Source organism: Medicago truncatula, chromosome 6 (assembly GCF_003473485.1).
Source record: "Medicago truncatula cultivar Jemalong A17 chromosome 6, MtrunA17r5.0-ANR, whole genome shotgun sequence".
NCBI lineage: Eukaryota > Viridiplantae > Streptophyta > Magnoliopsida > Fabales > Fabaceae > Medicago > Medicago truncatula.
The window spans coordinates 29,488,993-29,516,974 of record NC_053047.1 but is presented as its reverse complement, the minus strand read 5'-3'; the positions used below and the strand labels follow the sequence as shown (position 1 = coordinate 29,516,974).

General features: G+C 33.5%; 2 protein-coding genes, 1 long non-coding RNA gene and 1 other non-coding gene across 5 annotated transcripts; 3 read left to right on the top strand and 1 right to left on the bottom strand.

The window, feature by feature from the left end:
- The first annotated feature begins 498 nt into the window (after window positions 1–498).
- Window positions 499–1,263, top strand: LOC112418335 (uncharacterized). The gene is made up of 2 exons (XR_003008574.2): window positions 499–727; window positions 830–1,263. It is a non-coding gene; the product is annotated as an uncharacterized lncRNA (long non-coding RNA).
- Window positions 1,264–10,587: 9,324 nt separating this feature from the next.
- Window positions 10,588–11,130, top strand: LOC25479994 (uncharacterized). The gene has a single exon (XM_013587563.3). It carries the CDS (start codon window positions 10,625–10,627, stop codon window positions 10,997–10,999), a length of 375 nt encoding a protein of 124 aa, XP_013443017.1. The 5' UTR covers window positions 10,588–10,624; the 3' UTR covers window positions 11,000–11,130.
- A 369-nt stretch (window positions 11,131–11,499) lies between these two features.
- TRNAL-UAA (transfer RNA leucine (anticodon UAA)) lies at window positions 11,500–11,582 on the top strand. The gene has a single exon. It is a non-coding gene; the product is annotated as a tRNA-Leu (tRNA).
- A 3,063-nt stretch (window positions 11,583–14,645) lies between these two features.
- On the bottom strand, window positions 14,646–26,971 carry LOC25479997 (K(+) efflux antiporter 5). Of its 2 annotated transcripts, XM_013587565.3 has the most exons (20): window positions 26,555–26,971; window positions 23,398–23,441; window positions 22,616–22,683; window positions 22,418–22,502; window positions 22,249–22,310; window positions 21,110–21,185; window positions 20,873–20,947; window positions 20,095–20,166; window positions 19,889–19,972; window positions 19,732–19,800; window positions 19,558–19,635; window positions 19,357–19,445; window positions 18,455–18,551; window positions 18,325–18,378; window positions 17,797–17,892; window positions 17,018–17,206; window positions 16,846–16,923; window positions 15,781–15,825; window positions 15,608–15,703; window positions 14,646–15,151 (listed from the first exon to the last, which is right to left on the bottom strand). In XM_013587565.3, the coding sequence occupies exons 1-20, from the start codon at window positions 26,766–26,768 to the stop codon at window positions 15,113–15,115; spliced, it is 1,710 nt and encodes a 569-aa protein (XP_013443019.2). In that variant the 5' UTR covers window positions 26,769–26,971; the 3' UTR covers window positions 14,646–15,112. The 2 variants fall into 2 exon arrangements, with proteins under 2 accessions (XP_013443019.2, XP_024630403.2); XM_024774635.2 differs by lacking the exon at window positions 26,555–26,971 and having other exon boundaries at window positions 22,597–22,683; window positions 23,398–23,443.
- Window positions 26,972–27,982: the final 1,011 nt, after the last annotated feature.

The window sequence follows — 27,982 nt, the reverse complement described above, 5'->3', positions numbered from 1 at the left end:
CTATTGTTTTTTTTTAAAACTGGAACTTATAATAATTTTTTTTTCAGTTCTAGCCTAGTAATTTTCTCAAAATTAGTTTTACACAAAAAGTGACCTAAATTTAAACCCCATTTTTTTCCATTTGTGTCGATACAATAAAAATACTACATCCCATAACTAGTTAATTATCTGTATTTCCTTGTGCATGATAAATAAACATTTGATCAACTCATATTATTTCTATAGTTAAAATTGATTGCTTTGATATGAAATGTTGTCTTAAAAATTCTTATAGTACCTTTAATTTTTATAAAAAATAAATGTTTTCACCTCTTTGATGCATTATATATATAATAGCTGTTAATTACTTCTGTTTTTCGTTTCGGATTTGGCCCTTATACATTTTGAAAGTCTAAAATATATATAAAAATCATTTTGATGATCATGAAGAATTTTATGTGCGACCTTTACAAAACTTAATTGATCTATTTAGTGATCTAAAGGGATACACAAGACATATCGATTATATACATTTAACATTAATTGCAATTTTTTAAATGGCCTCTTCCAAGTCCTAAGTTCCAAAAACTACTTAATTGAACTTAACAAAGCATGGAATTTTCAACTATAAAGTGGCCAAAACAATTTTGTTTATCACACGCAAAGGGGGAAAACATGTCTCAAATTTTCATGTTTGCTTATGTTTTGATCATCTTTCTTTCTCTATTTCATGTTGAAACAAATATACGTATGTTATTTTTAACAACATTTTCAAATTTTCTAATTTATATTATGAACAATAATATATCACCTTTGAGTAACATTCTTTTCTTCTCATTTGACAATACAGATAAAATCGGCTGCAAGACTAGTGAAGATTGTCCTTATCTTGGAAAGTGCATTGAAGATTTTTGTCAGTTCAAGAAATAATAAAATTTTAAAATAAGGGTCATGCTAACCGGTATTCCAAGACACTAGTTAAGCATATCAAAAGAGAAAATTATTAGCATAAAAGAAAACTATTTTTTATCTTTTATAAATTAATTACACAATTTCAATGTATTAACTATTATATAATTTCCATTTTAATATACTTAACAAGTGCTCCGAGGCATGGATTAGCATTTCCCCCAAAATAATTACACCTAAGCGTATAATTTTATGACAAGGTCAAAAGTTTCGTTACCTATTCAAGATATCACAAACGACAATGTCTATGCATGACAATGATAAAATACTTCAATAAATAAATGTAGTTAATGATTATCATGTTTTTTGTTACAACATTTTTGTTGCTTCACTCTTTTTTCTGTCACCGGCCTCATTTTATTCCATCTTAGGTAAGATTTTTAACGAGATATTTGCATCTTATTGTTTCCTAGTTGACCAAAGGTGTACTCTCTTTTTAATGTTGCATATGATTGATGGTGTGACTATAGATTAAGGAAAATGCTAACTTGTTTGATCAAGGCATAAGACCATCTACAATATAGCATTCTATTTTGGATGTTTAAGTGGATGCATGTACGTGTCATCTATTTTATAATTTTCAATGATATTATTTAATAAGTACTCAATCTTTCTAACCCAGCACTTTACAAAAAAAAAAGTTATTAAATAGGTCGTATTAATAATTCAATGTCATTGTATTTCAACAAAATTTCTTGATTTGTGTATAATTTATTGCGTATAGGCCACGAAAATTAAAGAGAGAGATGGTGCTTATATAGCCACCCTTCTCTATAAGCATCAAATATTTTCTCTCCACAATGGGGTGCTTGTTTATTCCGGTGCTAATTAGGTGAAATACCTCTCTCTAGAAAAACTTTTCTCTTTCTTCTCTCTTACTTCCACTCACAACCGTATTACACTTTCCCCTCAAATCCAAAAAAAAAAACATCCACCATGTAGATCTAGATGTGTGGTGGTGTGAAGAGATTCTTCCATAGATTCTCCGCATCACCGGCGTACTGTGCAAATCTACCGACGGCGGCGGTTGCTCAATGGTCTTTTTTCAGATCTACGAATGTTGGTACTGGTTGCTGACACTGTTCACATGGTGGTTCTTATATATGAAGGTGAGAAAAACACAAGAAGGGGGGGTTGAATTGTGTTTTCTTTTTCTCAAGATCAAATCTTCTTCTGAGATCACTTCAGAAGCTGTTTGAAAAAAATGCTTCTGATGTGCAGTTCAGAATTGGATATGCAGCGGAGTAAAACAGAGTAGAGAGAAGAAAGAGAGACACAGGCAATTATACTGGTTCCTTCCACAAACCGAAAGTAGTCCAGTTTCCCTTGCACTTCCAAGGAGATTTTCACTAAGTTTAATCACACAGATTACAACTGCTCAATACTACACCTAGTATGAGACTTCAAATTGCTCAAGCACGCAAGCAAGAGACTTCCTTTGCTCAAGCACTAAAGCAAGAGACTTCCTATGCTCAAGCACTAAAGCAAGAGACTTCTATTCAAACAGAATTACACATAAAATTGTTTGAGTTTGAACACTTGATATACAATCAGTGGTGTTCACAATACAATGCAAATGAAAGACTCTCTAGATGCCACCTTTCCTTTAGTCTTTCGCTTTCTTAGATGAGGTTGAATCCAATAAACAGCTTATTTGAAACTCCAGGTTGCATCTTCTGATGAATTGTAGCTTCTAGTGATATACAGCTTCTGATGAACTTGCTTCTGATGACGTCATCACTTCAGAGGCACTTTGTCTTCAGGAGCACTTCAAAACTTCAGATGCTTTAGGCTTCTCTTTTTGTTGATTCCTTTGCTCTCTTTTGTTCTTCCAAGACCTTTTAAAATGATCAACTTTGTCTATGGTCATGTACACTCGAACAAATATTAGCAATGTCCAATTGACAATTTTTAATACCTTATTATCATCAAAATTTATTAAAGTTTATTGTAAAACACATTTTGTTCCAACAATATTTTGGGTGACTTTGTTCTTGTTTTGGTCCCTAATCTTGTGGAGTTGTTGTTGTTGTGAGCATTTGTTGGTGTTGTTCACTGTCTCAATATTCTTTTGGTCTTAGGGTTTGTTTTTTCTTAAGTTTTTTATGTTGTTGCTACAATCTTTATCCGTGGCATAGTTGTTGTTTTGGAGGCTTCTTTGTAGACTTTGAGTTAGTGTGGATTGCTCTCCTTGTATTTCTTAGGTGGTGTGTTTTCCCTCATTCTTAGATTTGCTTGGTTCCTGCCATTCGAACCTTTTGTCTTTCATGGGGTCTTCTTGAGTTTACAATGAGGGGTTATTGGTGTTGGCACCATAAGGGGTGGTTGTTGTGGTTTTGATGGTGTACGGGTGGTGTGAGGCCTGCTGTGGTGGTGGAGATATGGTGGTGGTGGTGGGTGGTGGTGCCGATATGTGTGATCCGGTTTCCACGGCGGCAGGTGTGGCGGTATCTCTTCCATTCATGATTAATCCTCCTTCAACGAACTCCTGGATCGTTTGTCGTCGTAAGGATCGTGGTGGTTGTGGTTGTTCGTGCCGGTGGTCGTGGTGCTTCGGATTTTGCTTGTTTGGTGGCTACTTGTTTATGGACGGGAGCTATATAAGGGGGTGGTTGGTTTTGTTTAGGTGAGGAGGCAGGTGTTTTGTGGGTGGTGATTTCTTTGGGAGGTTGCCTCTGTTACTCGGGTCCTTGTTCGTCGTCAGTAGCTCTTGTTCACGTTTTTTTGGGGTTGTTAAGGTGTTTTAGGGTGTTTAGAGGAAGCGGATCTCGTTGAGCTGTGACTTTTCCTTTTGATATGTTTGTTGTTTGCACCACCGCATATCATGTCATTTGTCATTCTTTTTTGTGTGTTGGTTTCCGGTGGGCCGATTAATTTTGATTCGAGATCAGGAGTCGGTGTCTAGCTGCAATTTTGTTTGGCGTGATTTGGTGTTTCTCTGGTGTACCGAGAGTGAGGGGTGCCCTTCTGATTTGGTCCTAAAGTCTGGCGGGCTGATCACTTTTGATTCGAGATCGGGAGTCAGTTCTTTGTCTCAACTTTTTGGTTTTGGTCTTTTTATGATTTCTTTCGGTGGATCGGAGGTCGAGATGTGGTGGAAGTTGAATGGTCTTTCGGTTAGGAGCTTTTCGATTGTGGCTCAGCTTTGGTGTTCAGGACGGGGGGTTATTTTTTAGGGGTGTTTTTCTTTGGGGGTGAGTAGTGACGGTGGATGGTTGGATGTCGTTTTTACAGTGGTGGTTTCGTGAAGGAGTCTGTTTTAGGTGGTGACGTGTATTTTGTTGGGTGTGGTCCTCATGGGTGTTTTTTATGGTGTTTATTTTCGGATGTTCCGCCTATATACAGCGTCTTTTGTTTGTATTATCAGTTTCACCGGTCTCTGTTCGTCTTGAGCAGGGATCAGGTTGTTTAATAAATTTTGTTGTTTCAAAAAAAAAAACACCATTGTAGATGATCTAAGTTAAGTTACTGAATCAAAAATAGAAATAGGTTATTGGAATGTGTGCATTACATTTAATTTTAACTTTTTAAAGAATTGAATGCACAAAATTTTAAAAATATTTCTTCTTTTAGGTTTTTTAACATGTGCCCTAAGAGCACAAGATAACACTACCCTTATAAACATAATAAGGGAAATACTAAAGAGTGTTCTTAGGACATTGGATAAGAGGATTAAAATAGAAATATTGTATTGAAAAATGATGAATTTAACTTTTCAAAAGTCAAAATGTTATTGAATCCAATGCAACATTCTACTTTTGATTTCCTTAACAAGTATCTTTAAGCACTTCTTAGCATAACCCGTATAATAAAGATCTAAATTACATACATTATTAATATATTGTTCTGTTATTCAATGTTATTTAACGAGTATAACAAATATTTATTTGAACTTTTGACAATTTTTTTTAAGTTTAGTTTATTTCAACAATTTTTTAAATATACACTAAATGTGGAAGATGAATAAAAAATGTCCATAATTTTTTTTATAAAACAAGATTACAGATAAAGGAATCAAATATTAAGAAAGGCCTCCCAACTACGTTTAAGAAAGGCCTCCTAAATCATTAAAAAGTTAAAGATTAAATATGATGCACACATTTCAATAATCTTTTTTTTTTTTATTCATTAACTTGTGTCTTTTTTTATTCATTAACTTGTGTCTTGAGGACACAAGTTAGCATTCCCCTATTTATAATACATTATGGTTAAGACAAAAATTATCATATTGATTAGTTAGGACTCTCTACATCTTTTAAAAACTAGTGAGGCATGTTACTATATATATATATATATATTTTGAGAGTGTATATAGGATACAAATGGTTACATTTTGAAAATAGGGGGTATTAATTTGATATTAATATTAAAAAAAACTATAAAAATAGAGATAACCATGTGGTTTTTTAAGAAATGGAAAATATCTCTACATCCAATAAACAAAGATAGGCAATATACAAGACACGGACTTTAAATTTACACTTAATCATTTTATGAATTCATGAAATTATTTATTAAGTTGTAGCACATTAGTCAAGATAATTTAGTAACTTATGGTATTAGTAGTAAAAGGCACACATGGTCTTGACCGAAAAAAAGGCACACATGGTGATCTAGTGTTTAGAAAAATTTAAGTGCCATGTTAAATTCATGTATTTTATGACAAGTTAGAAATGAAGGTAGAAATGAAATAAGAAAACAACATTGTCTTCCGTTTAAAAAGTGTATTAAATTGTATCGATATAATAATAGTTCAATTCGTATCTACATGGGCTATTCTAATCTCTTCGTAGCAATTTCATTAATATTTAAAATGTATTTAAATGGGAGGTTCACTAAAGCAATTGGTTTGGTTGCAATTTTTAAATATATAGCAGAAAGTAAATTGTTTTTGCAAGAATGTTAAGAGAAATGGTCAGGTCTTTCAAATTATATGTTCATCATTTGTTGGTAATATGCACCTAAACAGTATAATTGTTCCTCTAATTTACAACAATTAATAAAATAGCTCAGGTCAATCTCTTGACTCAGAGCCCTCTTTTTTAATTATAATTCTCTAATCCCTTAGGTGAACATATAATCATCAAAGGTTTTAATGTCAATTAATTTCATAATCACAATTCAACAACTTTTTATCCCTAGATTGTCTTTTAAGTTGAACAGCATTGCCGCGTCATTTTTCGGAGATCAAGGCTATTTGACTCACTAATTATTTCACGACTGAACATTTAATTTTATTATGAAAAGGGGAAAACGTTCAAACAACCCCATATTGAAAAGATTTTGGGTTCGGGGGTTAGTTACATAAAGGGAAGGTGTTAGCACCCTTTATGTCCGTAGTACTCTACGGGAACCTCTTGATTTTATTTAATTTAATGTGTTATGACTTGCTTGCTTTTGAAAAAGAAGTTAATGTGATGATTAAAAGAAAAAGAAAGTGAGACCTAATTTATCTACATTTTTTATTGTTTGGAAGGACATGGTCCTCTGCCTACGTATCCGTGAGGGATCAAAACCTCGTAGTTTGGGGTAAAAATTGACGTTTGATTTGTTGTGTGTTTTTTAATGGTTTGGAAAAAGGTTTTAAAAGGAAAAGCCAAATGGCAAAATAAGAATTGATTTGTGTTTTTTTATTAAAAGAAAGATGACTCAAAGTATGATTAAATTGATTGATATTTGATTAAGAAAATAAAATGAAAAAAGAGACGATCACTTGATTTAGGATCAAGGTTTATTATAAAAAAATGTTTTTTGTGTTTTTTGTTATTTGCATTTTTTGTTGTTTTTGAATGATAGCTATACTAAAAATTAACACTAACGGAGCAAGAAAAGATAAAAGCGTAGGTACCTTATGGTGGCGTTGGACCACCACGAGGACCTTTGACCTAAACTACAAAGCAGATAAGAGGCATACACACACGCACACATGCACCTACGACTATTACATAAAAGCCTATTTACATTCTAAGGTCTGCAATAAATAAATTACATTAAGCCTATATTTACATTCTAAGTTCTATGCACAAAATAAAAATAAATTACATTAATAAATAAACATGCATGAGAGAATATAAAATACTAATTACAATGCTAAAAGATAAATAAAATGCATGAAATAATAAATAAATAAAAAGTGGTTCAATCACAAGGTGGGGGGGTGCAGCAATATTCAGGAGTGTGCAGAATTGAGAAAAGAAGCTGAGTTGGGCTTACTGGGTGAACAGAGCGCGCCAGTGGGCTTAAGGGGAACCGGTTTTGGTTCGGTTCGGTTCAAGGGCTAAACCGGTTCGGCCAAACAGTATATATAGGCTATGGACGGTTTTTCTTCATTTCTTACATCCCTTTCCCTCTCTAAAGATCAAACCCTCTCCCTTCTCTCTAGATTTCTTCGTCTTCTCCGATGAGGAGTACGGTGGTCGGAGCAACCTCCGGTGCGGTGGCCGGTGAACCCTCGCGGCGGCGCCGCCGTACCGGAGCTAAAAAGCTCTCTTTCTTTTGTTTTTTTTTTGCGTTTTCTCTCGACTCCCTCCCCTCTATTCAGTTCTAAACCTAGATGTTCGAAAACATACACACAGAGACCTAGATCTAAAGGTAAAGAAAATACTACCTCTTTTTGTTTTTTCGTGAATCCGGTTTTGTTATGGTGCTGGCTTGCAATTTCGTGTTGTGACTGGTCTACCTTCTACTCCCTTTTGTGCGTGCGTTACCGTCTGTGTGTGTGTCCGGTTCATGGTGTGATTGCCGCTGTTGTGACGGTTTGGAGGCTTGTACGACTATGAGTGTTGTGTTGGTTTTGAATGAGATCGAATTTGAATGGTTTGTGGATCGTGAATCATGATGTTGTGAGGGTCGTAGGGAATTTTGAGGGTTTCTTTGTATTGAGACTTTTTCTTGTGCAGGTTTTGCAGTTTTTGATTCTGATGCTTGAATTTGGGTGTTGATTGATAAAGAGTTTGAATCGGTGTTGTAAATTTTGTTATGCTTTTCTGTGAATTTTGGTTGTTGTTTTTTTGCAGGTTTTGTGCTTTGAATTTCGGCCGTGAAAAATGTTGGTTTCTTTGTGAATTCCGGCTCCTTTCTTTTGTGTTTTGCAGGTTCTATTTATAGTGAAGGGATTTGAGATTAGGGTTTGTTAAAGGATGCAGAAAATCTGCACTTTGGATTGGAATGAAAGCTGGTTCTTGGACTTGGATGGGAGAACGCGTGACAGCTTTGCGGACTCTCTTTTTTGGATTTTATCAAATAATAATAATAAAAATAATAAAAGAAGGTAAATATACAGACTTGGACAATTGGACTTATTTTGACAAAAGAAACAATGACTAATAAAAAATATAATAAAGTTAAAAAAAAGAGTTAAAATTAAAATAAAAGATAAAAGATGGAAATAAAGACTAAAATAAAAATAGAGAGATGAGGGTCCGACTCGGAACCAAAGAAAATGAGGTATTTTAAAATACCTCTCTGTCGAATTTTTCACTGAAAAATCAGAGATTGATCAGGGTTAAACGACGCGTGTCAGTGGGATCTTAGGTCAAAAATTGGGGTATGACAAGCATAAATAAATCTAAGTTATAAATTGGTGTCATCGGTCATAAAATCTCTAAGTTCAATTTATACTGGGTCAAAATCATAAAAGCATTAGACAATAAATTTACTGAATAAATTAGAATTGCAATCATATTGATATAGAGTTATAGTCTTATAGATTACATAGCCAACAAGCTAGAACATAATCATCTATGACCTAATCACAATGGATTTAGTTACTCATGACTAAAGCATAAACAACTAGTAACAAAGGAGGATTCATTTCATAAATTGGATGACTGGCTATGAGTTTTGATGGTCTCCCATCGGTTCTCCAGATCTCCAACACCAAAAATGTCATTTTCACTCCAAAACTTCGAACCCTTGTCTCAAAAACACATGTGGCTTTAATAGGTTTTAATTTTATATCACTAAAATTGTGTCCCGAGTCTTAAAATTGTGGCCCGATTTCACACAAAATTCAAATCGGCGCTCCTCCAAAATCGTTTCCCAATTATAGGAAATCGTGGCACGATTTTTGTCAAATGAAACTTTTGGATTTGGCAAAAAAAATGTGCCCCAATGATACAAAATCGTGGCACGATTTCTAATTCCTTGTTTCCTCTTTTTCTGTCTTTTTCCAACTTTAGGACCATGCAAATTCATCTATACTGTACTAAAAATACATGAAAATAACCACTAAACTCATATGTGACATTGTGTCATCACAACCTCAAACTTGCATCGTTTCTTGTTCTCAAGGAACAAACTTAAAAATAAAATTTAACAGTAAAATAATACTTCCTTCACCAAAGGTCATTCAAAAGTTCATCTCCTTAGTTAGCAATTGATGAGCTAATTTTCTTGGTAACACATCCATTCCACAATTTGTCGCAACATAATTGAGTATTTGAAAGGTTCACACATTCAACATGCAAAACTACTATATTACCAAAACTTGAAAAGTCTCTAAACATCAATCAAAGTCAATAACACAATATACATTTTTAAGGATTTTTTTGGATTATAACGGGGCTTAGGTTAAAGGTGGGATAGTCTAGAAAGTAGGTTTAAAATAAACACCTTGGAGTTAGGAAAATCCTACTGGTCTAAACAAAAAGATTCCCACAACCTATAATGATTTTAAGATACTATAGAATTGGATTGACATGACTATGATCAAAATTGTAACTTTGTCTGGTAACAATTTTATTTTATTTTTTTAGCTGGTATTTTTGATAAATCGTCTTTTTTTTTAACTTCTCTTGAGACAAACAGTGATCTCTCTGTTCTCTAGTACCCCTATCCATAACTTATATTGTTGCTAGTTCCAAGAGCAAACCCCAAACTTAAACATTTTACATATTCAAACACCTACACAAGCCTAACTCCAAAATAACATTTGGGTTAACATTTCTAAGGTCTTTAGGCTTGTAATATGGTTCGTCACCGAAACAAGGGGTCTAACTTAAAGGCTCGACTTAGCCTAAAGAAAAAAAGATAATTCAATAACAACATGTTGGCTTCAAAGGCGTGTGTTTGATTTGTTAAAAAATGAAGGATAAGACAGAACAACTCCATAGTCCAGTGTTTGATTTGTAAAACTGTTTCAGGGACAGAACAAACTGGAGGCAAGGGACAGAACAAAAACTGAAATTTGTGTCCCTCACCAAACCACAACACAACTTTTTGTCCCACGTACAATTGTCTAAAACACCAAAATAGCATGTTGTCCCCAAACAATCATATAAAACAAGAAATTATTCAATACCACAAAAATTTGATCTGTATTATTATGCCTTGTATTGTGCTGTTCTGCATTGTACTGCTCTGTCTAGTACTTACTGTTTTGCAAACCAAACGCACCCTTAAGGTACAAACAATTTGTCTTAGTGTGCATATAATAGTTAGCTTTTGTTAGGGAATATTCAGCTTCTGTTAGATTTGGTCCTTTTCTTTTTTATTCTTGTTTGTTTTCTTGCGGTCTCCTTTTCCTTTGTAACCAAAAAAAAGAAGCCAAAATTGACATATTTTAAAGTTAAGGATCGAATTGAACTATTACTATAAATTAAGGAATCAAATTGACAAATTTTAAAATAACGGAGGAACTAGATAGAAGATAGGTAGATAAATAAAAAAATTGAAAATGTCGAAGAGCTCGTTTCAAAACGACGTGCCATGGAGAGCTTCATCTTCTTCAGCAAAACCAATACCCAAAATTCATCACTCTCCAATTCTTCGCGTTTCTCAGAATCCCTTTTCAGATTATGCAATTTCCATCATGAGGCATCCAGACCCTATTGGGGATGGTTTGGGTGATGACGCTATAGTTGAAGCAGCTGGTCCTGAATGCATCATATTTGGTCAAGTTACTCCCATTAAATTACTTGGCCTTAAGGTCTGGCCTATCAAAGTTGACCTGAAATTTTTGGAACCAATTGGCCGAGAACTTAAGCAGCAGCTTGGGAAGGTCATGGATGACGTTGAGGAACTTATGAGCAAATCATTCATAGATCGTTGATACGGTGGCCTTTGTGAAAGATGAAGATTTGGCTCGTTTTGTGTCCAGTCTCACATACATCTTTCCAAGAGTAATATAAGATAGTATTGTTATGTACTCGTTCCCCAGCCCCATCTTTCTTCTGTACATCGTTTTTTTTTAATCTCTTATTTAACTTTTTCATTATAGTCTATAAAAAAAAAATTAAAATATGGAACTAAAATGGACTTTTAAAATAACATAAGATATCAAGGTCGCATTTAAGTCTCTCATTTATAAAAACTTACAATTTCATTTGATATATCATATAAATGATATAACAATTTTGTTTTTTTAAAAACAAATGTTATATTAAACATATTTAATATATTTAATAACCTATTATCTACTTTCTAATAAAAAGACAACAAAAAATTAATCACGTCCACAAAATTTAAAAAAAAAAAGTGTACTTAGTCTATTTTGTGTAAAACAATAATGTATAGTTAAGTACGAAACTATACATAATTCAAACATCTCAAGCAGGCTTGCCCGAGTGGTCTAAGGGGGTAGACTTAAGACCTACTGCACTGAGTGCGCGTGGGTTCGAACCCCACAGCCTGCAATAAAATATTTTTGTTATTTTTGTTTTAAAATTAATTTATGAACTATACATGACTTTATATGTGACTAACCCATGCATTATTTTTAAAAAATTAAATTTTAAGTCGGAAAGACCGTCGTTTTCATTGTTTTTTCATCTTCTCATTTCATTTCACAAATCGCTCACTATAGAGAAAGAAAGAGGAAGTTGAAAAACATAATAGAATTGGTTAAACTTTGCATAGAAGCAGCATGTAAAAGCATATAAAGCATTGATAAAATGGTGGTTACATAGACGCTTTCTCGATCGCTTGCTTTCTCTTCTGACCGACGCATCACTCGTTTTCTCCTTCACTCATCCCTCCTCGAGGTTTTCAAACACAGCGTGGAAGAGGTTGATTTGAGAGGCGATAACTTTGTCGATGTAGAATGGATGGCATATTTGTGAGCATTTCGCCATTTGCGTTATTTGAACATTGCTGAGTGTGATCGAATCAATCCCTTCTTCTCTTTGCTGAGTGATTCTCCAAAGTTAATGATGCTGAAATTAATCATATCATTTTTAATTCCTGATTCGAAGAAGTTATGCACATTTCCAAAACCAGCATCACTGCCAAAGGAATCAAGCTTCTTGTCTCACTTAAACACTTTTCATCTTGATTCGGGAAGTTTTTCTGTCGATCATGGATCTTTAGCTTCGTTACAGGTACTGAAAAATCTACAACACATTGAACTCTGGGACATTAAAATATCAAACAAAGGTGCTTCTGTTCTTAATATGTTCCCTAAGTTAAACCATCTAAATCTTGATTGGACTAGAGTCACAAAATAGCTTGATATAACAACTCAATCTCAGCTCATGTATGATGATTCTGTTGAGATAGTCGCATGTATTGATGGAAAGTGGAAAAAGTTTAGCTCTGCTGGATTAGGAATTTTAGCTGGATATGTTCCCAATCTTGAAATTCTATCACTATCTCGGACATCAGTGGATGATACTACCCTCTTATTTATCAGCATGATGCAGGAGGGAAAGTCTGACTTGGCCTCGCTCTCTCTAACAACAACCAAGCTTTTTCCCGCTAAATAGGTCGGCTACATGGATCAAATTACGCTATAATGTTCTAACGTACATCATATCTCGGTCTAACTCATTAATTTCCGAATCTTTCTTAATAGTTTCTCTGATAGTTTTCTAGGTGTTCTTATGTCTTTAGTGATCTGATCTACTCTCCTTACTACAAAATTTATAGACATTCTCTCTACATGTTCAAACAACCTAAGTATGTTTTCCACCGTCTTTTCTACTATAGGTGATACCCCGAACGCTCTCTAATCTGATCACATCTAGTCTTACCACACATCCAACGGCCCAACAAAATTTTAAACAATTGCAAAGGCTGAATTTGGAGCATACTCAAGTCACCAATGAAGCTTTATTCCCTTTATCAAGCTTCCAAGAGCTGGTATATTTATCTTCAAAAGTCCATCTCGCATTACCATCTATGATCATTCATTAGTCCCTAACAAAAGAAACTATCTTATCATTCTCACAAATTGAAGGCATGAACTTGTCACGGTGCTTCCTTTTGAAGAAATGAACGTGATTATTCATCTCTATCTTGATTAACTTCAAAGACTATGCAAGCAGCTAGGTTGAAGAAAGAACATACATCCTTATCTCCAAATTTTGTAGATCAAATGGTGAAATATAGCAGAGATGTATTATTTGCATTGCAGTTTATGTATTTACCTCTTCCATCAAGTGGTGAGAGAGATAACTCAATACTTGAGAAGCAATTGGATTCAATATAGTAATCTCTTACCATGTGCAACTCGTCTGCATGAGGTGAAAGCTGAATAATGTCAACTGAATGCGATTGAGTTATATAGAGCCTTGGCTCAAACCTAACCTTGTATTGTGTAGATATGGATTTTTTTTTAGGGGTGTACTTGTAACATGCGGATATGTAATGTCAACTGCATGAGTAGAATGAAATTGATTATGAGTTTGGACATTCCCCATCCGCGTCTTGAAGGGAGAAGGAGAGAGTGACGGGAAGAAGATGATCATCTGATTTGCATTTTGAAAGTCGAATGCATGTTATCAATATATAGAAATTTCAAAAGCTAAAATACATTAACAAACTAAACTCTTAATCCTAACAACAAAACTAAATTCTTCTGCATATAGTCGATGGTTAATAATAATGAAAGATCCACGATCTTTAATTACATTCATCTTCGGAAAAAATTTGTTGCTAGTGTTCATTCATTTCAACTATTGATTTCATGATACTTTATCCCAATCCTAAGTTTTTTATCCTCCAAGTTCTAAATGCACAATATCAGTTTTCAATCTCTTCCATAAAATAAAAGCTTTAGAATTCTCTTCCTTTTTACTAACTTGTGAGTTGGAGTCCCGATTTAGTGAGGTAGAAAATGATATAATAATTTGCAACACTATCATGAAAATTAAAAACCAAGTAAACCATATTGTTAGACAAATAATTTCAGAAGAAAAACTGTATGTGAATTCGTCAAATTGAACCATAATATCATTTGCCAAATATTGTTTTTAATTGAAAATCAGTTTTAAATAGCAAAAAAATTTACAGCTTCGTTCCTTTTTAATAATAACACTTTGTAAGATTATTTTGTAAATGCCAAAAAATCAATAAATTATGTTAATTTGAGAAAATTATTTATCTTTTTCATGAATATCTTAAATTATTGATAATATCATTGTATAATATGAAATAGTCAAAGATCACGTAAAAAAAACAGCTAAAGACGATTTTTTTTGTCAAAGTTGCCCAGTGGTTAGAAATTCACCTCTTAAGGTAAATAAGTAGGGTGTTCGGGGTTCAACCCCGGCCACTGTAATGGAGAGTTTCTTAATTTTGCAACCCTAATTGCAAGACTATATATTTGTAACCATTTGACAATAACCAATGAATCACTTCGCTATTTAGGGATATAAGATTGATCATTACACATGTTAAGAGTGTTGCAATAAGAACAGATGAAGTTAGATCCCCACATTGATCATTACACATTTACACAATGTTATTGCAAACATCACTAATTTAAAATACTGGTTCACCAGCATATTTATTCATCAATATCTGTATCCAAATGCTCCATATATGTTACAGTACAATCTAAGGTAAGGTGAATGTTCAAACAAAAGTTAGAGCGAATTCCATTCAAAAATTTCGCAATCATATCATCCAACAGCAACTTTATAGTAGCAGATACAAGCTAACCAGTCTATGATGTGATTAGATCAGCGTTAGCAACAAGACAGGCGTGTAATATCCTATATACATTGCTTGCTAAAAGAATACAAAAATCATATGCTTATTATGTACATTCATGAGATCTTCCGCTGACTTTAATGTAGGCGACTATAGTGACTGTTTCTTCTGAAGCTCATCATGGAACTTGCAACAACAGAAACAGTAATGAAGAAACTTTGATTCCATTGGCCACTGAAATGTAGATAATTGCTTACACTACTCTGTTTGATGTCATCAAAAACTTGGAAACTCACAACATTCTGTTTGCCTCAATCATCAAAGATTTGCCCTGTTAAGAGTAAAAGGTGAGTTATGCTGTTATACTGTGTATGATTTTTGGTACATAGAGACAGTATATATCAAGGAGTGTTTTACAATTTAGTACGGACACTTCATATTGAATATTGAAGATGTGTCTGGTATCCAACACGTGTCAGTGACACGGGACATGTGGTTATCGAATCGTTACTAATGTCATGTTTGGTGTCTGTGTTTCATAGGTATTTAATGTATGAAACATCATAGGCATAACATTTCTTGAAATGGAATGTACCAGCCACCAACATAGGAAAAGCAAAGGGAACAAAAATCAAGCTGAATATGATATTAGTTACTTGCAAGGATATATATATATATATATATATATATGCGTGTGAGAAAGAGAGAGAGAGAGAGAGAGAGAGAGAGAGAGAGAGAGAGAGAGAGAGAGAGAGAGAGAGAGAGAGAGAGAGAGAGAGAGAGAGACCTCAATTTGTGTGCCATTTTCTGAAGGGAACCAGTGCATGAGAACACCCAGATTCATGACAGCCGGTATCAATTTAAACAAAAGCGGTGTGGTGACCTGTTGGAAATCATCAAATTTATGGTTAAACAATAGGAATGAAGGAAAGTATGGACACACCTATGATTGAAACTTACCAGACTGAGAGCCGTCGTCCCTAGAAGGAGAAGATACATTTTCCCCTAAAATGTTGTAAGTTAGCATGAGAAAATGACAATTCATATCACAGAAGAAAGGATAAAGGCAACAAATGTAAAGAGACAGCAGATCATCTATACAGCTGTACTATATTTTACTTGTAATTCTGCCCGGTAAGAAGAAAATTCAGTTACAGGGATTTAATGTAATGTCCCAGAAATTCAGTTAGGGTCTTTGCAGGACAAAGATCAAACCACTTTCCTACTACTGTCTATATTCAACAAATACATACACATGACAAATTCATTAGTTACTCCTCCACTCTTTCCCTATCGCCTCCATTATTTTCCAAAACGTGTAAACTTTATTTCTCTTGTAGCCATTGAAGTCATTACACCAACAGAAGAAAGCCTGATAGACAAACCTTCTTTATGCTGATGTACCTTGTAATGCATATCCATTTGGTAGACAAAAAACCATCTTCTACTTTGTGAAGTGTTGTATCCAAGGATGAAACTGGACGAGGTAAAATAAAATCAACTTCCAATATGAAGTTGTTGGAAGAGTTCAATCCTTTACATTTGTCAGTTTCCTTGCTACATCCATCAATTAGGGAAATCCTTTACAGTTGATGGAAGAGTTCAATCCTTTACATTTGCAAGGAACCACCCTTGCCGTTTGCCAATGCCACCAGAGATTGTCTTGACTCAACTCTAAAACATTAAATCTATGGTCATCCCACTTCTATGGTCCCCATTCGGGACATTCATTTCCTATGTTAAGTCTTATCCACCCAAATTCTAATACCTCTTAACTATTGTCAGATCAGATTGCACAAGCCCGCAAATCTTTAGATACAGGCAAACTAGATGAAAATTAAATGCTTAATTTAAAAGATCGGATGTGTCATACTATGCATGCACATAAATCATCTACGGAAAGATATTCCGTAACAATTTACCACATAAGGTCGGCATGCAGAAATAAACAGAAATAACAAAATAAGCGGCAGGAAAATCTGTAATGTCAAACTTAATGGAGCAGAGGAAGAGAGGAAAAAAAACCTCAACAAGATGAAGATTTGAAGCACGACTCAGCAGAACAAAAGCAAATTCTCCAATTTGAGCAAGTGAGATACCAACCTAAGTTATCATGGAGACAGGTAGTGTTAACATACGAAAGCCAGTACAGTTAACCAATATAATATACAATCCAACAAGTTGGCTATATACTTACAATAAATGCTGTCTTAAGACTGTACCCGAAGGCCTTTGTAACTATAGCAACAACAGCAGTCTTAACAACAACAACCAAAATAACAGATGCAAGCAAGATATCCACATGGTTCCAAAGGAACTGCACATGTATAAGCATTCCAATACTTGAGAGGAAGAGAGCTGCAAAAAGGTTACGAATCGGTTCCACCTACAGTAGACAAGTATAAATGTATTTTGTTAGGTGGAAATTTTCTAATCTTATTACAAGCAAAATGTAGTTAATAATACTTCAGAAGCACTAAATTATCCAAAACACGTCATTAATACTTTTTTCATGGGGCAAAAAACAAATGGAGCAAAAAGGAAGTACAATAAGGAGGAGGATGAGGAATCCTTCAAAACAAATCCATGAAAGGTGAAAAAGGTAAATAAAGAATCAATGAATCTGTCTTATCCATCTTCATTTTAAGATACCAACTCCCTTAAAGCTGCTATGAGCAGAATATATCGAATGTCCAATAGAGACATCACAAAACATTTTACAAGCAAATTGTAACAGGTTGCTATAAAATATGTAACAAAGAATGGATAAACACAACTGGTTAATTGAAAATTAATAGTTAATAATTAATTAACCAATGTAAATTAAATTTCAGTGAAGTACGTATCTATGGTTTCCAAGATAAATGTGTGTTAAAACAACAGAATATAGAAAAACATTATGAAAGCTGTGTATGCAAAAAAAAATAAGTTTCATGACTTTGATAAAAGTTGAAAATAATCAACCATGAACAATACCTGGTCCAAAGTATGTTGAGCAAAGTCTGTTGTAGAAATCATAACACCAGCCATAAATGAACCCAGCTCAAGACTAAGACCAAGCTTATCACTGCACTGGAAAGTGATTTTAAAACGTTAACAAAATGTGCATCATCGCAAGTAATCAACTCCAATAAACCCAAATATTAAGTTCTAAATCACTTTTCTGAATATACAGAATGGACTGCCCTTGCCCTGACGTATGACAGTATGCGTGTTAAAGTTCTTTTCAAATAAAAAAAGTAACAAGACCATTGAGTTCCAAATTACTTTTCTAAAACAGCAGGATGTCCACCCCCACCCAAAGTTACAAGACCATTGAGTTCTAAATTACTACTATACATATAATAAAAATGTTCTTTTCAAAGAACATAGGTACCCTACAAAATAAATTGCAATATGGAATTGAAAACAGATCTTATTAACAAGAATGCACAACTTCTATGAATAAAAGATGCTACAGAATGATAAGGAGTCACGAACAGCAATAAACATAAGTTTTCTTACCCATGCAGATAACAAGCAGAAAGCAACAGCAGCTAGCTGATAAAGTTCATTTGTCTGGAGAATGGAAAGAAAAATTAACTCATGAACTGTCAAATTGTTAATATTGCTATTAAATATGCTTTAACCTAACCTGAGATGAAAGCCTCATCATTAGTTTTAGAAAGCGAGGAACAAACGACCAAGACAGTACAGATGTAGCAGTGAGATACAAGGACAATACTAGCAACCTGAGATTAAAAACTGTTAGCATGTAATAAAATATCATATAATATCTTTATATTATATTAGAGTATCTCAAAAAGGGATGTTGTTTATTGTTTTGTAGTAACTCAATATCAATCGTATTTCTTCTTATTCTTCTCCTTCTTTTATCTAAAAACCATAACTTCAATATGGCATCAAAGCCTAGTTCAATCTATGGACCTATCCATGTGCAGTACTCACTCATATAAATATATTGTTAAGAGTCCCACATTAGATGAGATAAGGTACATGGGTTTGTAAGTGAGTTCAATCCTCGCCTTACAAACCGGTTTTGTAAGGATGAGTTAGGCCTAATATAAAAACTTAATAGATATTATAGAGGCCATATGCAAACTGTTGTTCATTTTCTTCATATAAAATCCAACACGATACATCAAGTTTCCCGGTGCTTTGCTTTCTAATATTAACATGCACATTTGTGCCGAAGCTTACCTACAAACTATAGTCTCTCCCGCTGGTATTTCTTTATCTAGTTTAGCAGACAAATCTCAATATTTCTTGTTAAATTCCAAGTATTTTTGGCCTAAAATTCATAATGTGCAGTGTTACTAGGTTTTTATATTTAATGTACCGCTAAAGTTAATTTGGACAAAAGTATTAGAAAGGTAAAGTTTACCATTAAATTGTAGTCATGCGTGGATGAAAGCATATATTTATAAAAGTATATAACAACATTACAAAATTCAATTGGCTCTGAACAATTTTTTTTTTATCATTAAGCAAAAGGGAGTTTTTCAAACTACAGAAAATCCAGATGGACAGACTTACAGTTTTCCCATTGAAATAATCCCTTGTAAAAGACCACTGTTACCACCCAAGACAGGGAGCAAAGCAAATAGTAAACCCACAGCACAGTCCTGATATAAAGGTGGTAGAGGAAAGAATGATATTAAAAATTAGATGAAAACTTCAGAGTACATTACTTCATGATATCTTAACAAGTTTAATATTCAACTCGAGGAAAGATACCTGAAAAATAAGAGTGCCAATTGTAACTTGAACATGAAGAGCATTATTAGTATTCCTCTCCACCAAAAACTTTACCACCTGTAAAAAGGTGAAAGTAAATAATGAATCAGTTTTGGAATCTGTTGCACTATCAATTACAATATATAAGTTTCAGGAAATGGGATGAAGGCATACCACTGCTGTTGATGACATTGACAGAAAGGAACCAACAAAAACACCCTCAGACAATTTTCCTCCACATAACTGTAAAGAAAATTTCCAATAAAATTTAGTATCCTGTAAAACACAATCGTACTGAACACCATTTCACAAGCCACAGTCAGCACCATACCATGGCAAGAATTCCACAAAGGAACATGAATATTACAATTTGAAGTAGCCCTCCAAGAACAGCAACAGGCCCCACAGCTTTTAACTAGATGGATTAAGATTTCAAAACAAATTCATATTAAAAAATGGAAATAGAGAGAAAATAATTTATCAATCTGCCCCCACAAATATGTGAAATGGAAGTTTTGGCAAGTCAGGAATACAAACCTTGGCCAAGGAAAACTCCAGCCCCAAAGCAAACAGAAGAAATACCACCCCAAATTGTGCGACCGTTTCAACCTTTAGAAAAACGATACGTAAAAAATGGTAAACATGATTAACACCATGACACTAATACAACTCATTGAACTTCAAAGTTCAAACACTCAATGGAAATATTATTCTTGGTTGTTTCTTTAATTGACGAGCAGTTAATCATGGACTACCAGAAGTTATTCTATAGGAAAACTCCAGTTACATGATGTAATACTTATTAATAATACCAAAACTCCTAACCTACATACACCTTACAGGTTAAAAACCTGAGTAAACTAACAGCTCAGTAAGAAATATGTAATTCCTAATGGATGGAGAACCATTTAATGGTGATGGAAACTTGTAATGATCATCGTTACAAATGGTACTCATATGGACTATGTAGGAATCTACATTAAAGACACAGGTCAATGTTGAATTTTTTTTTTTTTTGTGGTGGTCGGGGTTTGAACCCCAGACCTTGCATATTTTATGCATTGTCCCTTCCAACTGAGTTAAGCTCACGAGGAACAGGTCAATGTTGAATATTATAAGACATAGTCTTCGGCTTATATAAAAAAAAATTATAATAAAATAAAAATTTTAAGAAATAAATAAATTAAATGTAGTCTTTAACCACTACAGTAAGTGAAGCCACGAAATTTAAAGAAGAAATTAGAGCAGGCGCTATTAAAATTGATCAAAGCTTGCTTCAGCCAAAAATGACAATGAATCACTCAAAGCAACATACCTGAACCATTTCACTAATGAATTTCAAACCCCCTGGTCCAATGAGGGAGCCTGCAAGAAGATAGCCCACAATAACCTACATGTAATTAAAAAAAATGATATGAAATCCAACACTCTGCATAGGTCACTTAACACTAGGGTCAACTCAAAAAGATCACATCATATCACTAAAATAGAATTCAAAGACGGAAACCAACTAGGACATTATATATAGCAGGAAGAAATAGTTACTACAGACCGGTTGCCCCAAACAGGAAAAGACAATTCCACCGATGGCTGCAGAAACGATGATGACCACCAAATCTGATATTAGCCTGCACGAATGCACAATTACTAGATTGTTATTAAATCTCTTGAGTAAATTGCACAGACTGCAACGACAGAAATACAAAACAAGACATTAACATCTAACAATAACAAATGCATATATAATAAATTTGGCAAAAAGGAGTTGTTCAAAAACTAAATAAATCCATCATCATGAGATACCTAGAAATTAAAGAAAACTATCATCTCATTTATTCTTCCAACTGAAGAACAAAAAAGAAAAATAAAGAGAAACACGACTACTTGATGATTCACTCGACTAACAGTCTACACAACATCATGTTAACAAATTCCACAACCCAGAAATATAGATTCATGAAACAGCATGCTGTTGAAGTTTACAGCTTGTGGAGCGGAGCAGAGGACCTCAAAACTGGGATCGTCGGGTGCGGGATGGTCCATATTTGAATTATTTGGGCAATAAGATAAAAGCACAAACAGGGAACCTGGTGCACAAAACAGGTGAAAAAGAAAAAAATGAATAAATGAAAGAACCTTTGTTCTGTGAATCTGTCTCACAGAACAGAGGAGGAAGAGTGACCAGAAAAAAACACAAAAAGAAGAAAGAATACCCTCAACACTGGTGGGTGGGAGGTGGGACGATGGCACAGGCTGTTGCAGCACAAATAGAAAGAGGGTAATGTGCAGATAAAGCAAACAACGTGAAGAGAAGAGGGGAAAATAGGGTCTTTACTGTCCTAAAATGCCTATGTAACAACTCTAATTTAAGGGTATTTCTCTACTTTACGGTTATTTCTGGATTTTCAAACCCTCAACATTGTAGCACCCCTCTAGCAGCGCACAAATGGCGAAACACGCAAAACCAAAAAGCCACAGCCGCACCTACATTCTGGTCTGCACCGTCACATACAGATAGCGGCTAGCCACTGTTCTACTACACCCTCAGCCCCACCACAATCTAGCGCTATTGACAACATAAGTTTAAAGCAATATGTAAAACAATATATTATTCATCAATTAGTCAACCAAGTTGATAAACTATTCCCTGAATAGTAATTAAAAATTTAAAAATCAAAGATAGATATCAACCTCAAATCGACTTGAAGCACGGGATATTTGGATTTCTTGTTTGACATCACAAAGACATTGTCCTGCCAAGCAATAGCATATATAAGCAAGAATGTTCAAACATAAAAAGATGTATTTAACATCTTAGTAGAGAACAATCCTGAAAGCTACAGATCACTTTTAAGCTCACCTTTTTGTCAATCAAGGTTGTCACATCATCAGAATCCTCATTTTCCAAAGAGAACACGTCTTGAAACTGAAATGATCTTGTGCCACTGTGGAAAATAATTATTTAAAAATAATTAAAGTTATGGCACATGAATAAAGTTACATCTGAGTATCCATTGTAAGAAGTAACCAAGAAATTACAGCAAACATATGACCATACTTTCCCTCACGCGTATCATTTCTCTTAGCTTTATCATGAGTAATTTTAGCTACAGTCTCCAATACTCCCTGCAATAGAATACCAGGGTGTCAAAACACATCTTTGCCTCTTAAAAAATTATGAGAATAATGTTTACATGCAAACCCACTTAACTAGGGAAAAACGGTAAGTATTAGATTATCTCATAACATACTCAGCATATCTTAGACAAATTTTTTACTACCTTATTTTATTATTTGTCCCTTGTTTTGTTTAGAACTAACAGTAATATTGTATTCCATTTGGATTTTATACGTGTAGCACTACACTTGTACTGAAACTAATTAGTATAAATAGGACTATTGAGTTACTACCTTTTTTATTTTATCATCATACATCATATCAATATGATCTTATTCTTTTCTATTGCTTCACTTTCTATTCCTCTTTCCCTACAATAACAATATAATTTCTATAGAAAGAAGCCAAGAAGTTATAGTTAATGGCAAATGTTTGATGGTTATTATTTTAAAAATAAGTAGCTCAAAAAACATTATTGGAATTATGCATACACCTAATATACCAGAGGAGGAGAAAATAGGATGAAAAGCTCATATTTTAACGCTAATAGATACTAAGAAAAAAAAACCAATGATTCTTTAATTGAAGAACATGAGATGATTAAACGTATCGATTAAGATTTGAGTTTGAGGTGTGGGGAGGCATATCCCAAACACAAATTTGGTTCATTTAAAATATATTATATGAATTTCAAATTGACAGGTATATTGTATCAGACCTACCTGCTGATCAGCCACAGTGCTATTGAAGCTGTTTTTATCAGGCTCTGTTAAAGAAGAAAACAAGCAATGAGAATAATTTCCAAACTAAATATAACAAACATATAAGCTAAATGATTCACTTTTTGAATGCTGACAACTGAATGTAAAGTTTTATCTCACATGTCACTCTCAAAAGTAAAGCTAATATTTTCAACAACAAAAAAGAGAAGAAAGTAACATTTAGACTATGCAATAGTAAAAGTACAATAACTATTATAGAAAGGGAAATGTTATATAGATAAGGACAGATCATATCCATGTCATGCCAATATATACAACCATGACATGTACACTTAAAAATACATAAAACATCTTTATTTAAAATTAGAAAGGAATAGCTTCATAAGCCCTTTTTGATTAAGAGCTAAGGCAGCGAGGGAGAAATGCAAATTATGCACATTCTTGGGGCTCTCTTGCGAAAATCAGACCCAATTCCCATGCATTGTATATTCATTGGGGCTACCTTCCTTATGCCCAAAAAAAATAAGAAACAAAAAGTGGCAGCAAGCTGAAGTGTACAAGCAAATTATCAAGCAATGACATCGGCTACTTGTGGGCTCATCTGACTCAAATAGTTACTTCAAGAGCTTGGATTTTGGAAGGTGGCACAAATGACACCCATCAATATTATTAATCAAGCTGCATTGTATATTTCCCTTATATCTAGTATTTCATGGGAGGACTAAGTAAACAGTGAGATACATTGTCATTTTATTAGAGAATATATATTATATAAAGACATTGTTACTAGTATTACTAACTCAAATGATTAATTGGAAGATTTTTTCGCTACTTGGTATCCTCTTTCGCAATAGACTACAAAACTAACTCGGGATCTTGATTAAGGACATACACAACTACAAAGTTAAAATTTCAGCTAATAATTAAAAATAAAGCATTTTCACAACCTTGCACTTCAAAACCTCGATTTTAAGGACCCAAACTGCATTTCTAAATAGCACCAACACTTGCCAGTGTCTGATACAAAACGATGACAATCACAAGACACTAACACATGTGGTTACATTCAATCACATTTACTCCCTCCAGTCTTAAATATAAACAAAAAGATATTAGACCAAATACATGTACCTTTTTGTGTATACTTAACGCAAGATGGAGTATTTTCTTAAAATATCACCAGAGTTTACATGTGTTAGTGTCATTGTCGTGTTTGGTATCTGTGTCAATCTTTCATAGCCCATTTACCGTTGAATATTCAATCCAACTAAACACATCTATAGTACTCCAAAACTTCCAATCTAAGCTAAACCATTGCATCAATCCATTTTCACATTTAACAATAAAACAAAAGAGTCGCAAACTTTACTACCCTATAAAACTATAATCTCAAAAAACCAAACAAAACAAAAAATAAAAACTACAATGCAGCCATTAATTTTCTAAAACATTAACTACTGATTGAATAATCACGTTCATAATCCTTCAATTTTACACCCTTAATTTTAAGAACACAAATCCCATTTTCTAAGCAGCACCAACACTTCAGTTTAAAGGCATGTTTGTTGTCTGATACGTGTCAGTGTCACTAAAACGACACGAAATCATGTAGCAAAATTCAGTCACTTCCATTTTTTCTATTTTCTTAAATTATTAGTGGTATCTACGTGTGGTATCTACGTGTCAGCTATAAAAGCAAGTTTTTATAAGCTATAAAAGGCAGCCCGGTGCACAAAGTTTTATAAGCAACAAAACCCACATATATATCACCCCAGAACAAAAAAGTTGCAATAAAAAGGTCGCAAACTTTACCTACCCTATGAAATCGTCACCTCCAAAACCAAACAAAAAAGGAAAACTAAAATGCAAAATTAAATATAACAAGTCCCTCTAAAAAAAATTTAGAGAAGTCTCTAAACTATATAAAATTCATCAATTTAGTCTTGAAGTATAAAAGAATCTGTCAATTTAGTCCATAACATCTTAATAGCAAAGACAAAATGGACGGAATCTATATACTTCATGGACTACAACAACAATAATGAAGCCTTATCCCACTAAGTTGGGTCGGCTACATGGATCAAATTACGACATAATGTTCTATCATAAACCATATCTTGGTCCAACTCATTGATCTCCAAGTTTTTCCTAACAGTTTCTCTTATCGTTTTTCTAGGTCTTCCTCTGCCTCTAGGGATATATACTTCATGGACTACCTATTATATTTACATAGTTTAGGGACTAATTTGAAGTGAGAGTCATAGTATAGAGACTATTGTCATGTTTGGATAAACAACTTATTTGCAGCTTAGAGCACAAGTGCTTGTCATAATAAGCACTTATGTATTTTTATATCAAAAAAGAAAATAACATAAAATTGTCTTTCATATTGCTACAAGTTTTTTTTAAATGTTGTAAGTTGTTTTTATAAGCTATAAAGGGCAGCCTGGTGCACAGAGCTCCCGCATACACAGGGTCCGAGAAGGGGTCTCACCATTCGGTGTATACTGTATTGTATACAGCCTTACCTTGTTTTTACACAAGAGGCTTTGAGTTGTTTTCATAAGCTATGTTGAAGAACTTATGAAATTAAGTTGAAAAAAGCTTATGAAAATTGTCATAAACTGCTTTCATAAATTTTCAAAAACAGTCACACAAAACTTCCACCATAAGATAAGCTCAAATAAGCTAATCCAAATAGGCCCTAAATCGATCGTCCATTATACCTTCAACCATTGCATGAAAACATTTTCGTAAGTGGCAATAAAAAAGTCGCAAACTTTACCTACCGAATAAACTATCATCTCAAAAAACCAAACAAAACCAAAATGCAAAATTAGAAAAATGAAGATAATAAGCAATTAAGCTATTATCTCACTTTGCAACTACGAAGCACTAACACACAAGCACACGACACACATCGACACCGATAGTGATAGTAATAATTTAATAAAACGACATAATTGAATGTAATCACATGTGTCAGCATCATGCTGAATTGTCAGAAACTCCTTCAATCAGAAGTCTCGTGCTACGAAGATTTACTATAAAATAAAATAAAAAGTCGTAAACTTCACCTAACTTATGAAACTACGATCTCAAAAACCCAAACAAAACCAAAATGAAAAATCATAAAAATGAAAAAGAAAAATCAAACCTTCAGGTTGATCATTTTCAGAAAACTCTTTCTCAAGAACACGATCGAACATTTTAGCCAAAGAACCATCATTAGATTCAGGAGCAGTAGAATTAAGCATGTTCCCATAAAACCTATCACGCGTTTCTTTATCGGATCTACCAGATGAACAAACCCTAGCACAACAGATCACGATCACGCAACAACACCATATCCATTTCTTCTTCGGTGACATTGTTGTTGGGTGAGTTTTTAGGGTTTTGGGTTAAATTTGGGAATTCGATTGAGAGAAAAACATGAACGGTGGATTGAACGAAAATTGATATGAAATGAAATGAAATAGTTTGTTTGGATTTTAAGATTCTGTTTTGTGCTGGTTATGGTGGTTTTTCAGTTTCTAGTTAGTTGTTGTGTGTGTGAAGAGACTTTAGAAATAGAAAAGTGGGTACTTTTTCATATATTTATAATTTTATAAATGAATTTAATTAGAGAATAAAAATAGTTTTGGGGTTTTTTTAATTTGTGAATATTATTTTTTTTATTTTTCAATATTAAAATAAGTTTCTTTTTTCTAGGAGTGAAATAAGATTTAACTGACATGTATGTACCGACTTTGTAAAAATATGGTGACAAGGAATTATAACCATAAGATATATAGAAATGTTTGACTTTTTTTTAAGTAAGAAATGTTTGACTTTTGTTGTGATAATCTACAACACATACAAATGAAACTCTTTAAAATACTATTATTATGTGTAATAAATATTTTTCAACGACTTTGATGATTGAAGTTCGGAGTCTGTGATTGAAGTTCGGAGTTGACATGATGAAAAGATGAATGACATCACAATTGAAGTAAATATTCAATTGATTAATAGTATTAGTTTTTAATAAAATTCGAGATTCTTCATTCATAAAATAAATTACAATGTTTGAATCTCATTTTCAACTCCAAACTTAAAAGGAAGCAAATAAATGTCATTTATTTTCTTTTAATTAATTTTCTTAAACAATGGTTCTAATTCTTAATAATGATAAGATCAAAATTAAAATTATCTGTTTTTTTTTTTTTACAAAATCAAAATTAAAATATTATTTTTGTCAAAAAGAATTAAAATATTCTTGTAAATTTTCTTAGTAATTTTTCAACAGAGTCTCTGATTAATAACAAAAAATTAATTTAAAAAATTATAACTATCGTAGGATCAAATTGGTTAACGAAGCAATTGAACTCGAGTGTTAATGAGCTCATAAATTATTTAAAGAACCCTCGTTCGATTTCTGTGTGAAATAATTTTGGCTCAGACTTTACTTATCTCCGACCAAACTCCAGATTATCATAGTTTCTTCCCTCTGAAAATCGAAGGTTTAACCCCAAAAAATAGAACCAAAATGGTTTACGTCTACGACTACCTCAATTTTTTCCCAACTCCACACATCTCAGCGAGC

Coding starts and splice junctions, on each gene's coding strand:
- LOC25479994 (XM_013587563.3), top strand. CDS start 10,625: ATGTCGAAGAGCTCGTTTCAAAACGACGTGCCATGGAGAGCTTCATCT.
- LOC25479997 (XM_013587565.3), bottom strand. CDS start 26,768: ATGTCACCGAAGAAGAAATGGATATGGTGTTGTTGCGTGATCGTGATC. Junction 20,167..20,872: donor TCATTAGTGAAATGGTTCAG/GTATGTTGCTTT, acceptor GTTTTTCTAAAG/GTTGAAACGGTCGCACAATT. Junction 18,379..18,454: donor TGATGAGGCTTTCATCTCAG/GTTAGGTTAAAG, acceptor TCCATTCTCCAG/ACAAATGAACTTTATCAGCT.